This window comes from Coturnix japonica, chromosome 6, assembly GCF_054131305.1.
Source record: "Coturnix japonica strain WE chromosome 6, WE-NBRP24, whole genome shotgun sequence".
Taxonomy (NCBI): Eukaryota; Metazoa; Chordata; class Aves; order Galliformes; family Phasianidae; genus Coturnix; species Coturnix japonica.
The window spans coordinates 23,565,056-23,577,362 of NC_140668.1; the positions used below are offsets into that span (position 1 = coordinate 23,565,056).

The window sequence follows — 12,307 nt, forward strand, 5'->3', positions numbered from 1 at the left end:
GTTTTGCTCCAGATCTCTATTTGACAAAGTGAGGAAATAAATGCATTATAACTAAGGGCAATTCAGCAACAAGTTAGCAACTGTTTTGCACTGTGGTTGCTTCTGAGGGCGAGTGCTTAATGCCTTTCAAATGGCTTTAAGGCATTTCTAAAGGAATTCCTATCAGTGAAACATTGCTGGGACCTCAAGAGAAAGGATTGACCTGAAGGACCGGAACGCATCCCTGAGCCCCTACCTGAAGTGTGGCCCCAGGTCAAGCTCTGGTGCAAAGGGTTTATCAGTGACGATGGTGGTGCCGATGCCAACAGCCTGGATGGGGATCACGTAGGAGCTGCTGTTCTCTATGAAGATGTTCAGATTGTCCTGGAATTTCTGGGTGTCGTCCAGGTTGGCTATGACAGCCAGTGACACTTCAGACTCGGGGGGGATGATGCCTTGCTTGGGTTCAACCCTCCAGCATGAATCTTCTCTATCCTGCAAGAGGAGCAGGATCAACTCAGGGTGGGAGCAACAGAGATTTGTGTGCAGGGAAAGGGAAGGCTGAAGGTACAGGAGTAAAAGACACAGTAAATTTCACAAAATCTAAGCTGTGCTGTCTAGAAACACCAATTATGCAGAGGTTTGTGCAACTTGGATTTTACCTCTCTGGTAAGAGGATCCCCTTCACTGACCCAATTTTGAACAGTCCAAGGGACGCCAAACAATCTGGCCTTGAATGTCTCCAGGGATGGGGCACCCATAGCTTCTCTGTGCAACCTGTTTCAGCCTCATGTGGGTGACACCACGAACCCCCTTCCTGCCCCCACCCCCCTTGCTACTGTGCTTCCACCAGCCAGAGAACACGTCCAAACCAACCAGCGGGTGTGAGATCTTCATTGACATTAAAGTACAGCTTTTCCTCTGATTTGTGCTGACATAGGGTACCTCACTTGAAAAGGAGACCTGATAGCTCTGCTCCAGAGGTGAATCTGCAAGTTTGCTACATGACAAAGCTCATTCATCAAAGCCTGGCAGCAATTTGCGTCCAAGAAACTCTTGCTGAGAAATAGTGATAGGCTGTCTGGATGGAGACAGGCTCTGAATTCCCAGTGCAAACCCACTGTGCTCCTCAGGGGGAGGAGGATATGCAGGATGCCTTTGTTCCTGCATTAGGGCTTGGATGTGAAGGGCAGCACCCAGCAGGAGACCCACCAGGACCAACAGGTTGTGCTGGGACACCTCCATGTGGGTTTGTAGGACAGCTCCTGCCTGCACCATCCAAATTTCCCCCATGGAGCAGAAATCCCTTGGAACTCCAAATCTCTCAGAGCTGGAAGTGAGTGGTCCCATCTATACGAACTCCCCAGTCTAAGGTCTGACTTCTCACTGAGAACATCCCTGCTTCTTGCTTTTCCCTAAGTGCTCTGGGAAACAATGCAATTGCTGTAATGCACTGAATAGACAAAGACAGTGGCTATTTTTGTCCCTGTAGGAGCTTGCATTATTGGACATCAGAGTTCCTGAATGCTAAGCAAGGGTTGGGATCAATCATTTATAATCAAGAAGCTTAGCACTGAGATCATTAGCTCCTCACAGGACAGACTTCCATTGAGAGTAAGAGCTGCCAAAATCTGTCTGTAATGAGCACCAGCAAGTATGGGAGATGGATGACAGCTCTCAAGGAACGACAGGGGAGCCACCACACTAATCACAGCCAGTTAATTAAGGGTTCTGGTCCTTCTGGCCATGCACAAGTCCAAGGGGAAGCAGAACTCAATAGTCAGAATGCAGCTGTCCTCCTCCCCAAGCAGCATTTCTCTAAGGCAAGTCAACTGAGCAGGGACAGGCTGATGCTTTTTACCCGGGATCTCTGCCAGGCAGAGCTGTGATGCTGCAGAATAGTCACTGTTGACTGCGAAGATCTGGTCAGACACTGGAACAGGGAAGTGGTGGAGTGCCCATCCCTGGAGGTGCCCAAGAACCACAGAGATGTGGCACTGAGGGTCACGGTTAGTAGGCATGGTGGGAGTGGGCTGGAATTGGCCTTCTATTCTATGTGGGTTCTAACTGCTTGGAGATGTCTGATGCCCAGGAACTGATGGGGCAGCCAATTCCCATGGGCAGCCAGGCTCCTGGCACCACAGCAACCCCATCTTCCCAGCAGAAACACCAGGAAAAACCCTCAGCAACCACAAGTCCTCCAGCATTGCACCAACTCCACAAAGGGCAGCAAAGAGATGGCAGGTGGGACTACTTGGGTCCAGCTTCAGACCCAATGCACCACCAAGGGGATATTCTACAATAAATTTAAAAGAGTAATCAAAACTGATTTGTGGGACTTGCTGCCACTGACTACAGAGCCTAATTTGTCACGGTTGGTTCAGCTGCCTGCCTCCATCTGCCTCCCCTGTCCCAGCTCGCCCCACCAGCACTCAGCCTTGGGGCTCACCACGCAGGACACAGCCGCAGCCTGGCTGCTGGCTGCCAAGCAGAACATTTAATAACCAACCCCTTTCACTGTCCTCTGGGAAAAGCACGCAGCTGAGTCACTCTTGCTTGTAGGAGCGTAATTGCCTTGAAGACTTCTCCACTTCTTTAATTTGGTTGGCCAATGAGAGCAGCAGAAAACTGTGAGTTAAGTTGCCCTAGATGAATAGAACGGCAGTTTCTTTGTTTACTGAAACACAGCAATTTTGAGAGGGCATGAATTCATGTAAGATACTGATGCAGTAAACACTCTTCCCTATGGCCAGGCTTCAGATGCCTTTCCCAAAGTCTCCTCCAAACCCTTCCTGCCCCTTCTCTGCAACCCACACCCTGAGGAGGACACAGCTTTTCTGCCATCCTCAGGAGACCATGGTGCAACCCACTGCCAGCACAAGGCTGCAAGTTCCTGGCCATAGCTCATATTTGTGGCTGACGCCACATTTTGAGGCATGGTCTGCTACATGGAAATGGTCCCCCCAGCTTTGCTAAGACCAAAATCCAAGCCCCAGTGCCCAGCTAAGCCTCCTGTGCAGCGAAAGAAAGACTCCCACCCTCTTCAAAGCTCATTCTGCACAACGCCATATGGTATGCAATATCCCCTTGGCCAGTTTTAAGTCAACTGTCCCAACTCCCTCAGAGCTCCTTGGGCCCTTCACTGTGAATGGCCTTGGCTCTGTACAGCACTGCTTAGCAGCAACCAGAAACATTCAACATTGTATTATCAACACTGTTCTTCCCCTAGACCCAAAACATGACATCATACCAAACACTCTGAAGAAAACAATTCCATTCCTGCTGAAATTAAGATAGAAAGTCAACAGAGTTCTCCACCTCGATGCAAAGATTTGGAGATCTTTCTTTCAGTTCCAGCCTGTCTTGCCTCTCTCCTGGCTGACTCCAAAGCAGACCCCAAAGCAGGGATGTAGTTCATCTACATCTCAGCTTGCTCTTTTCACCCATAAATCAAGAAGAAAGCATGACTCAACAAGAACAGTGATTTGCACACAATGGGTACCACCAAGTGGGCAACACAGCCATCTCCGTTACAGCACTTCCTTCTCCTATTCTGAACAAGACACTTGCCTTATGCCTTCCTTGTCACTTCTCCTTGATTTAATCTCATTGTTTGTTAAGCTGCCAGTCCTGTAACACTGATGTGAAGCTTTCAATCAGTAGCTCACCCCTTTGAGTGGGGTCTGTGATCTATAAGCTTCACTTCCAGCAGCCACAGCTTCAAGATGAGCCATCAGATGGAAGGCAGGGAAAGGAGCTGCCCTGTGCAGTGTGCCAGCAGGAGATTGAAACAGCAGCCTTGGCATCCTGGAGAACACGGGGCTGGTGGATTTATCACCCAGCCCCATAAATTAAGGCACTGAGTGGCAGATACCCCCTGCAAACCCCACAGAGTACAGCTGCACAAGGAAGGAAGGAATTGCAATGGGATCGCAGCCACAGGTGCAAGCTATAACAAAACAGCTTGCAAAACCCTCCAAAAAAAAAGATATTTATAAACCAGCACCAGCCATCTGAGGTCACAGAATGCTTCGCTTTCTCTTTGAGATGATGATGTGGAAATACTGTATATGTAAGATCAAGTCCCAGGCTGCTATAGATCAGTCACAATAGCTGGAATACAGCCCCGCAAACACTTACCATCTCTGTCCAGAATGATGCAGGGATGAAAGCCTGGTTGGAGAGGTGCAAAGTTTGGGAAGCATCTTGAAGAACTGGGATCCGGCCGAAATTTAGCTTACTTGGTTGTGCGTAGACAACTGGGCCTTCTCCAGTGTTCTCTAAATAGACTTGCTGCTCCAGGAAGCATGTAGAAAAGACCCCAGCAGAGAAAGAAAGGTTAAAAAGATGAGACAGTACTTAGAGTGCTACTAGGCTGAGGGAGTGTTATGGCTGCTTGAAGCTTTTCACGTTGTAACAACACAAAAGACCTGGAGCAAGTGTAGGATTTGGGGTGGTCCCAACTGAAAGACAGAAGAGACCTTTACTAAGGAGAAGAACCCCAGCTTCTCTCTACTTGTTCACACTGGCCTTTGAATTGTATTTATGTTTACTCCTGGTGCTGTGGGAATAGCAGTCGTTAATTATCAGTTACATCATTCAGTATTTCTCTCCTTTGCCAGTCTGTCACCTGACAGTTTTGCTCTTGCAGAACTGGTACAGGCTGCAGATCCCTTTACCAGTCTGCCTTCTCACATCATTAAAACAATGAGAATTTACCCAGTCTTGCTGACTTTTACCCGTCCCAAAGACCCCAACAAGACTCAAATGCACAAAGCTCCCACTCTGACAAGATGCTGTGTGATTCACCAGAAGGCACAGAGAGGAATTCAGCCACAAATAAAAAACCCCATAACGTAAAACCTTTAATAATGTCTGACAGAGGGAAATGGCATTGACAGCTGTCAGAACCACTCCTCCACCTCAGCCAGTGCTCTCCTCTTGATAGGACGTGACTGTGTGCAATAAGAACCAGAAATCATGCACGGAGGCTGCACCTCAAAACCAGGGGCTGCTTGAGGAAGGAGGAGCTGGAAACCTGTTTAGCTCCAATTAGAGTGTGTGCAGTCATGATACTTCCTCACCAACAGGGGGCTCATATTAATAAACACCCTTCATCCATAGATGTCTTGGAAAAGACATCCCAGTTCAGTAGAGTTGGAAGCACCCATGACACAGGCAGAGGGAGCTGTCCGAGGTTCCTCCTAAGGCTATAAAGACTTGAGTCATGCCTTCTGCTGTTGGAACCAAGATGACAACAGCAAGTTCCTATTTGGTTTTGTGGGAGCACGCTGCAGTTGCTCTACTGAGGTTGGATTTGTATCATACGGTCCACTGGGCTGGGATGGGCCACCATGTATGCAGAGAAATGGAACCTGGTGATCTTCAAGATCCCTTCCAGCCCAAGTCACAGTACGGAACGTTGAATCAACACTCACACTGTAGGGCAGTTGAACAGAAAATGAGAGAACACAGACTGAATGCAAGAAACTCACTTCTTATTCAACAAGTGGAGCGTAAATGCTGCACAATACTGACTAACTTAATGGGCACATGAGTTCAGAGTTGTGCCAATCATTGCTTTAGGGTCAGCGAGGGGCTCTCCAGCTGAAATTCTCACAGTTTGGGCAAAAGAACAACAAATCTATCTCCAAACAAAGAATTTAACAGTGAAGGTAAGGGTTGAAACAAACTATTAACCCGAGGGTAAAAGCTCTGCAAGAACACTGCAGTTAAAAGCTAACAGCAGAACCACTGGGCTGTTCTAACAGGGAGAAACTCTCATCTTTTAGGGGAACGTGCCTTATATTTACAAGAAAACGTTCTGCCAAATGTCAGGTTTTGCTGCAAAATCTGCCTTCCCGCACTGCCTGGCCTTCCTGTTGACTGGTTTACACTCAGAGCCACAAATGCCCGGGTTGAGACGTTCAGCGGCATACAGGGGATTTAGCAGCATCACTTCCATTCATTTTAATGAGAGCTTAAATCCCTCGAACAGCTTTCAAAATGTCAACCTTCCTTCACGTTACAGAAAGCTTAAGGTTCCCAGCAACCCTCTGACATCCTACTTCATGCTCAGAGGGATGACAAGACATTTTAGTGGAGCTGCTTCAAAGTTAATATCGTTTTAAATTAAAGTTTAATTAGCTAAATTTGTTCTAGATCTCAGCTAGATGAAGCCAGGACACTATGCAAGACTTTTTTTGCCTGTATTTCATTATTGCTCTTGCATATGCGTGACTACAAGCAACAGATTTTAGGATGTTTTAGTGCAGGAATAGTTTGCCGCATCCATTCCCAAACTTGGTAGGAAAATGCCCCTCCGTGCTCCAGATGTGAGGAGTACTGATGCCATGAGCAATACCATAAACCCTTCATTCCGTGCTCACCATCAGTTCTATGTGGCAAAACCTGCCCACATTTGAGTCTGGAGCAATGACTTTCACAGTGGAAAGGTGGAGGAGGGTTATCAGAAACACTTGGGACCGCATCAGTGCTTTGCTTGGGAAAGTAGCTGCACCATTCCTGTGCTCCTTTGGGCCTGAGCTACAGCAGAAGGCATACAAGCACATCCATCTCACTTTTCCTGCATTGCTTCCTATAAATGCACCATCTCTGGGGACACAGCCTGGTGCACTGCGGAGCTCCTGTCACCTCCTACGCTCCCAGGACAAACAAACACTTCCAGACATATGGCAGCATCTGGCCCATGCCCACGCTCACCCCATCCCAGGCTGCTGTGCTGATTTCAACACCACCCGCAGCCAATGAGTGCCCAGCAAAGCAAGATTTGGGTTCCCTGCCACCCCAGTCATCATCACTCGTTCACTCATGGAGATCCTCCGCCCACCCCACCAAACTGAGCCACGCAAAGGGAACTTCTGGGACTCACCAGTGGGAATTCCTCTCTCCCAAACACTGCAACCAAAGCCGCCGTCAGTTGCTTGCCTGTCACCTGGGCCCGCAGTGTCACTGGCACCTCCACCGAGCTGTGGGGCTGGATGATCCCGCATGGTGCTGGGCTGTAGTACAGCACAGCAGCACCCTCCTGGGGCTCCTAAGGTGGGACAAATGGCTTCTAACCATTTTGGTGGGATATTTCATAGAGTCACAGAACCACAGAATGGCCTGGGTTGAAAAGGCCCACAGTGCTCATCCAGTTCCAGCCCCCCTGCTATGTGCAGGGTCACCAACCAGCAGCCCAGGCTGCCCAGAGCCACATCCAGCCTGGCCTTGAATGCCTGCAGGGATGGGGCATCCACAGCCTCCTTGGGCAGCCTGTTCCAGTGCGACACCACCCTCTGGGTAAAAAACTTCCTCATAATACCCGACCTAAACCTCCCCTGTCTCAGTTTAAATCTATTTCCTTTTGTCCTATCACTACCCACCCTCGTAAACAGCCATTCCCCCCAAGGGGATTTAAACACTCCCTTCAAATATTGGAGAGCCGCCATGAGGTCTCTCCAGAGCCTTCTCTTCTCTAGGCTAAACAAGCCCAGTTCCCTCTGCCTTTCCTAATAGGAGAGATACTCCAGCCCTCTGATCATCTTAGCACCCTGCACTTGGCCTTGTTGAACCTCATTAGGTTTTCACAGGCCCCCAGGTCCCCCTGGATGGCTTCCCTTCCCTCCAGTGTATTGACTGCACTGCTCAGCTTGGTGTCATCTGCAAACTTGCTGAGGGTGCACTCGATGCCATCATCTGTCATTGATGAAGATGCTGAAATGCACCGGTCCCAAGACCAGTGGGACCAAGGCTGTCCCCTGAGGGACACCACTTGTGACTAGCTTCCACCCTGACATGCTTGGGTCATTGAGCCAAGGAGCTTAAAGAACACCCAAAGGAGAAAGCAGAAAGGGACAAAGCGGGGATTGGAGCACCCTAAGGAGGGTTTGGGAAGAGAAGGAGCAGAAACAGACCTGGGGCAGGAGTCCGTAGCAGCCAGGAACGTCACTGTCGTTCACCAGGGTCAGTGGCCGCTGGTAGGGGTGCTGTAGGAAGCAGAACCCAAAGGGCAACACAGACCTGAGCAACCGCAGGTGGGGAACCACACATCTAGGAAAGAGATGGACAGAGAAGAGTTAGGGACACACTGGTTTATTCACTGAGTCCTTGGGGGCACCTCCTGCTCAGGACACTAACGATGACATGTGGCACATAACACCCATAACATGCACTTGGGTGAAAAACAACTCCCTCTCCTTCTATACCATGGTCTCCCTTGACCCCAAGTTTGTCTGCATGTCGAGGCCACCAAAGACAGGAGCAATCCCACTTTGTGCCCTTCCCCAGCTTCTGCAGTTGCCTTGCCCCTTCGCTTCATGGGCTTGTAACTACCCATTCTATTCCCATTTGCACACATTTTACAGGAGGGGGGAGAGGTTGATGAGAGATCAAAGCATGGAGGGAGCATTTCTGACCCACAGCCTCAAAAATACCACAAACCTACCTGGCCATTTGCATGGGCATCATCCTAAAATGCCAATGGTTTATCAAGATAACATCATTATGGCTGCTGAGTACATTCAATTAATGAGATATCCAGGATTAGCTACATTCCTGTTGTAATTCAGCCAACATCTAGCACAGTACACCATGACTGAATTTGGCTGGGGCAAGGATAACTTTTGGCTCTAAACACAGAATGGTTTGAGTTGGAAGGGGACCCTTAAAGGCCACCTGGCCCAACTCCCCTGCAATGGACAGGGGCACCCACAGCTCCATCGGTGCTCAGAGCCTGGTCAGAACAGGAGAACAGAGAAATCTGAGCTCTCCCCTTCACATCAGAAACTACTTTCCTCTTCCCCCTCCCATCTTGCCCTTATCTTCTGCTCACCAATTCTGCCATGAGCCCTTCCCCATTTTATTATGCCTTCATGACCCAGAGCAGACACCAGCCAGCAGCAGGTCCCAAGTGATGCCTATAGGACACCACTCAGCACAAGCCCACCCTCCCCTTGCAGGAAAATGACTCTTTGGAAATGCTCCTCAATGAGCCACAGACCAAGCCAATGATAACTATAATTACTGTTTCCCTTAGAGAAACACTCAGGGCACTGTCTGTTGAGCACAGGTGCTTTTCCATACAAAATGCTTTGAAAGCCTGCTGTTCTCACAGCTGATTTAGCTCCAGCTGGGCAGAACAAGCTCATTAACTTTTGCTTCTTGTTTGGAGCTCGACCCAACAGCACGTTGGTGGTGGAAACCCCAGGACAGAAGATGAGCTGCAAGGGAAGTCCTGATACCTGGCTGTAAGGAGAAGTGCCAGCACCTCAGTGCCAACGCCGTCCACATCCACCACCAGCGCCATCTCATACTGTTTCACTGTGTTGGAGCACAGGGTGACCTGGCAGAAGGGATTAACACAGAATCATATCACAGCTTGGGTTGGAAAGGACCCCAGGGACCAACAAGTTCCAGCCCCCTTGCTACAGAGGCAGGGCCACCCACCTCCAGATCAGGTACTAATCCAGACTGCCCAGGGCCCCATCCAACCTGCTCTTGAACACCTCCAGGGACAAAGCATTCACAACATCCAACACTTCATCACTCCCAAAGACCCTTGTCTGTGTGTGATACAAGCTGTATCACCAGGGATCGATGGGTGGGACAGAACCTTGCTGATGGATGCTCCGCCAGCCTCAGATGTCAAAACTCATAAGGAGCTGTGGATGCTCCCAATCCAGGTATGTCCCATTGGGGACCAAATGGGCAAGGGACCAGAATCTGAGGACAACAAAGGTCCAGTCCCAAGGAGCTCTCTTTATGGTGATCCATGTTTTAGCAACCCACAGGTCAGGACAGACAGTCAGGGATAACACACAGGACAACTAATCCCAGACAGGCTCAGGGAGTGAGACATGCCATTGGGCACAGGGTCCTCCATCCCATTGTAAGGGAGAATTTGGGCATAATTTTATGATGACCTACGTACAAAAGACTAACACAAATCTGATGATGATGGCTAAGTTGTTAAATGCACCTCAAAGCTACCAAGGCTTGTGCAAACCAAGTTAAAGCACAGACTAACTACAGTACAACACTGTACAAAAATCAGACCCTTAATTTTAAACCTTGTCTACCATAGAAAAAAATCCAGGGGAAATCTGCTGGCTTGAACAGATGGAGTGCAGCTTTACAAGGGCAAAGTATGACCCAGCAGGTGCTGCACAGCCTGTAGCTGCCCCAGCTTTTCCTGTCCCCATAAGAGATCACTGCAGTCAGTGCAGCTCCTGCTTGGCAGGGGATTAGAAACAACACTAAGAAGAACAGCAAACTTTTATGCAATGACATCTCTCTAACAGCCATCGTAAACAGCCCAGTGTAAATCAAAGAAATGGCCCTAAGGAGCTCTCAAGAAGGAGCTGCTGGAGCGGGTCCTTTGGAGGGCTGGGGAAATGCTCAGAGGCTGGAGGGCTTCTCCAATGAAGACAGGCTGAGGGAGTTGTGCTTGTTGAGTTTGGAGAAGAGAAGGCTTTGAGGAAGACCTCACTGCTGCCTTCCATGTAGCTCGGAGAGTTACATCTCTGGAGGTATCCCAAGGCCTGAGCTGGTGGGGGCACCCAGCCCAGAGAACTGGGTGGGCTTTGAGGTCCCTTCCAACCACGGCCACCCCATGATTCTAACAACAGCTGTGCTAAACCCTCTCGTGGTAGCATGCTCCACACCTGCACATCCTGCGTCCCCTGGGCACGGATGGTCCCTCTGGAGGGCATCACGGTGAATTCGGTGGGCTTGGGGTGAGCTGGAAGCCCCATCTTCCAGGACAGAAGAGTGTTGTCCAACACCTGGGTAGAGCTGCTCACGCTGGGGGGCCCAGAGCCGTCCCCAGGAATGCGGAGGCTGAATGTCATGGGCACCAAGGAGGTGTTACTGAGGCGGCACGACAAGGTGTGAGGAAAGCCTATGAAAGTATGAATTTATGCTCAGTTACATCTCGATTCCTGCTAGAAAAGCCTGGGCTTGAAATCAGGCTGCCCATCACCACAGGCTTCTCCTTCTCTAACTGCAAGGAGCCCTACCCCTATCCTTAAACAGCGTCCATTGCTTCTCATTTATGTGCGTGCATCCACACAGACTGAGTTATTTATTCTTGCAAAGTCAAGCAATGAGATTCCACATCTCAGGCTGAATGTTATCTTCAACCCATGCAAACACCCCACCACCTCCAACCCATCAAAGCAGCAACGCTGACATTGAGGAACACCCTCAGTAAAAATAAAGAAAATGTGTAAAGGAAAAGAAAGGATTAAACTAGGGCCCACAGCACTCTGCAAAGCAGCATTCCAGCTTCTCACTGCAAACTATGCCTTCCTCCACGTGGTTGTGCCCGTGCTGTCACACTGCCACCTATTGCAGCTCCTGCATTTATAATGCGCTCAGTGCATAGGCTGCGCTCTGCAGTCTCAAGGACAGAAGCAAGGTTCCTGTAGCTAAACACTGCAAACACCAACACTCCTGCAGTGTTCCCTTTCTGTTAGCAGCTGAGGTTAGTGGCAGTTGGCATAGCAGCTAGGCGTGCTAGCTCAGCTGCATCATCAGACCTTTCATTTCTACTGCTGATCCCATCACAACTGGATTATCTATATGGACTAAGATCAGCCCCCAGAGAGCAGGTTCAGCACCTGACAGCAGCAACTTTGGACTGAGCTGCATTCATATAGGGCTGGAAAAGGCAGCGCAGGTCTTCCAGGACACCTGCATGCATCTGGAGCAGGAGCTCCCATGAAAGCACCTCCTATTCTGGGGCAAGCAGAATGAACACATGACAACCCTCAGCCTGCTTTCAAGTTTGATGCTTAAAAACTGAGCAGGCAGTTTGTTTTGCCTCAGCTAACAAATGAGGACACGGCATCCACGCAGGCTTTGATTGCAACCTGTGAAGGTTTACATCAGCAGCTTAGCGCTGCCTGTCCATGATGGAGCAGAGTCCAGGCAGGGAAGGAAGACCAAAAGGAGGGAGAGCAGAGTGCGTGTCTATTAGCACTGCCCACCTCCAGAAGCAAGGAGGGGTGCAAAAGGGACAAACACAGACTGCCCAGGACCCAGAGCCACTAGACGCAGTGCGGTTAGAAGCAGCAAGAAACAGAAATGCTGCCTTCTTCAGCTGGAAACACCGCATTAATAAACTCTGATTACATAGGATGAACCCTGTATTACATAACCATATTTCTGCCGGGTGCGTTTCTTGTTTTATTTGCTCCAAAGGAAATAAAGTGAGAGATGGTGATGCGAGGAGAGGAGGAAGCAGCTCAGAAAACATAATGAGTTTCCTTAAAGAGTCCATGAGGAAAAAAAAAACACCCAAAAAAACCAAACAGTGGCATCC

The 12,307-nt window shown here is 49.4% G+C and overlaps 1 protein-coding gene across 7 annotated transcripts in view; it reads right to left on the reverse strand.

Annotated features, from left to right (window-relative positions):
• HYDIN (HYDIN axonemal central pair apparatus protein) overlaps positions 1 to 12,307 on the reverse strand; it is a 108,217-nt gene that overhangs the window by 45,675 nt on the left and 50,235 nt on the right. For all 7 annotated transcript variants that reach the window (XM_032447003.2, XM_085550882.1, XM_015873865.3 and 4 more), the window contains exons 14-19: positions 10,647 to 10,882; positions 9,225 to 9,325; positions 7,899 to 8,034; positions 6,872 to 7,036; positions 4,120 to 4,272; positions 236 to 474 (exon numbers count right to left, since the gene is read on the reverse strand). In XM_032447003.2, coding sequence (XP_032302894.2) covers positions 236 to 474; positions 4,120 to 4,272; positions 6,872 to 7,036; positions 7,899 to 8,034; positions 9,225 to 9,325; positions 10,647 to 10,882 — 1,030 coding nt within the window. The remainder of the gene's footprint in view (positions 1 to 235; positions 475 to 4,119; positions 4,273 to 6,871; positions 7,037 to 7,898; positions 8,035 to 9,224; positions 9,326 to 10,646; positions 10,883 to 12,307) is intronic.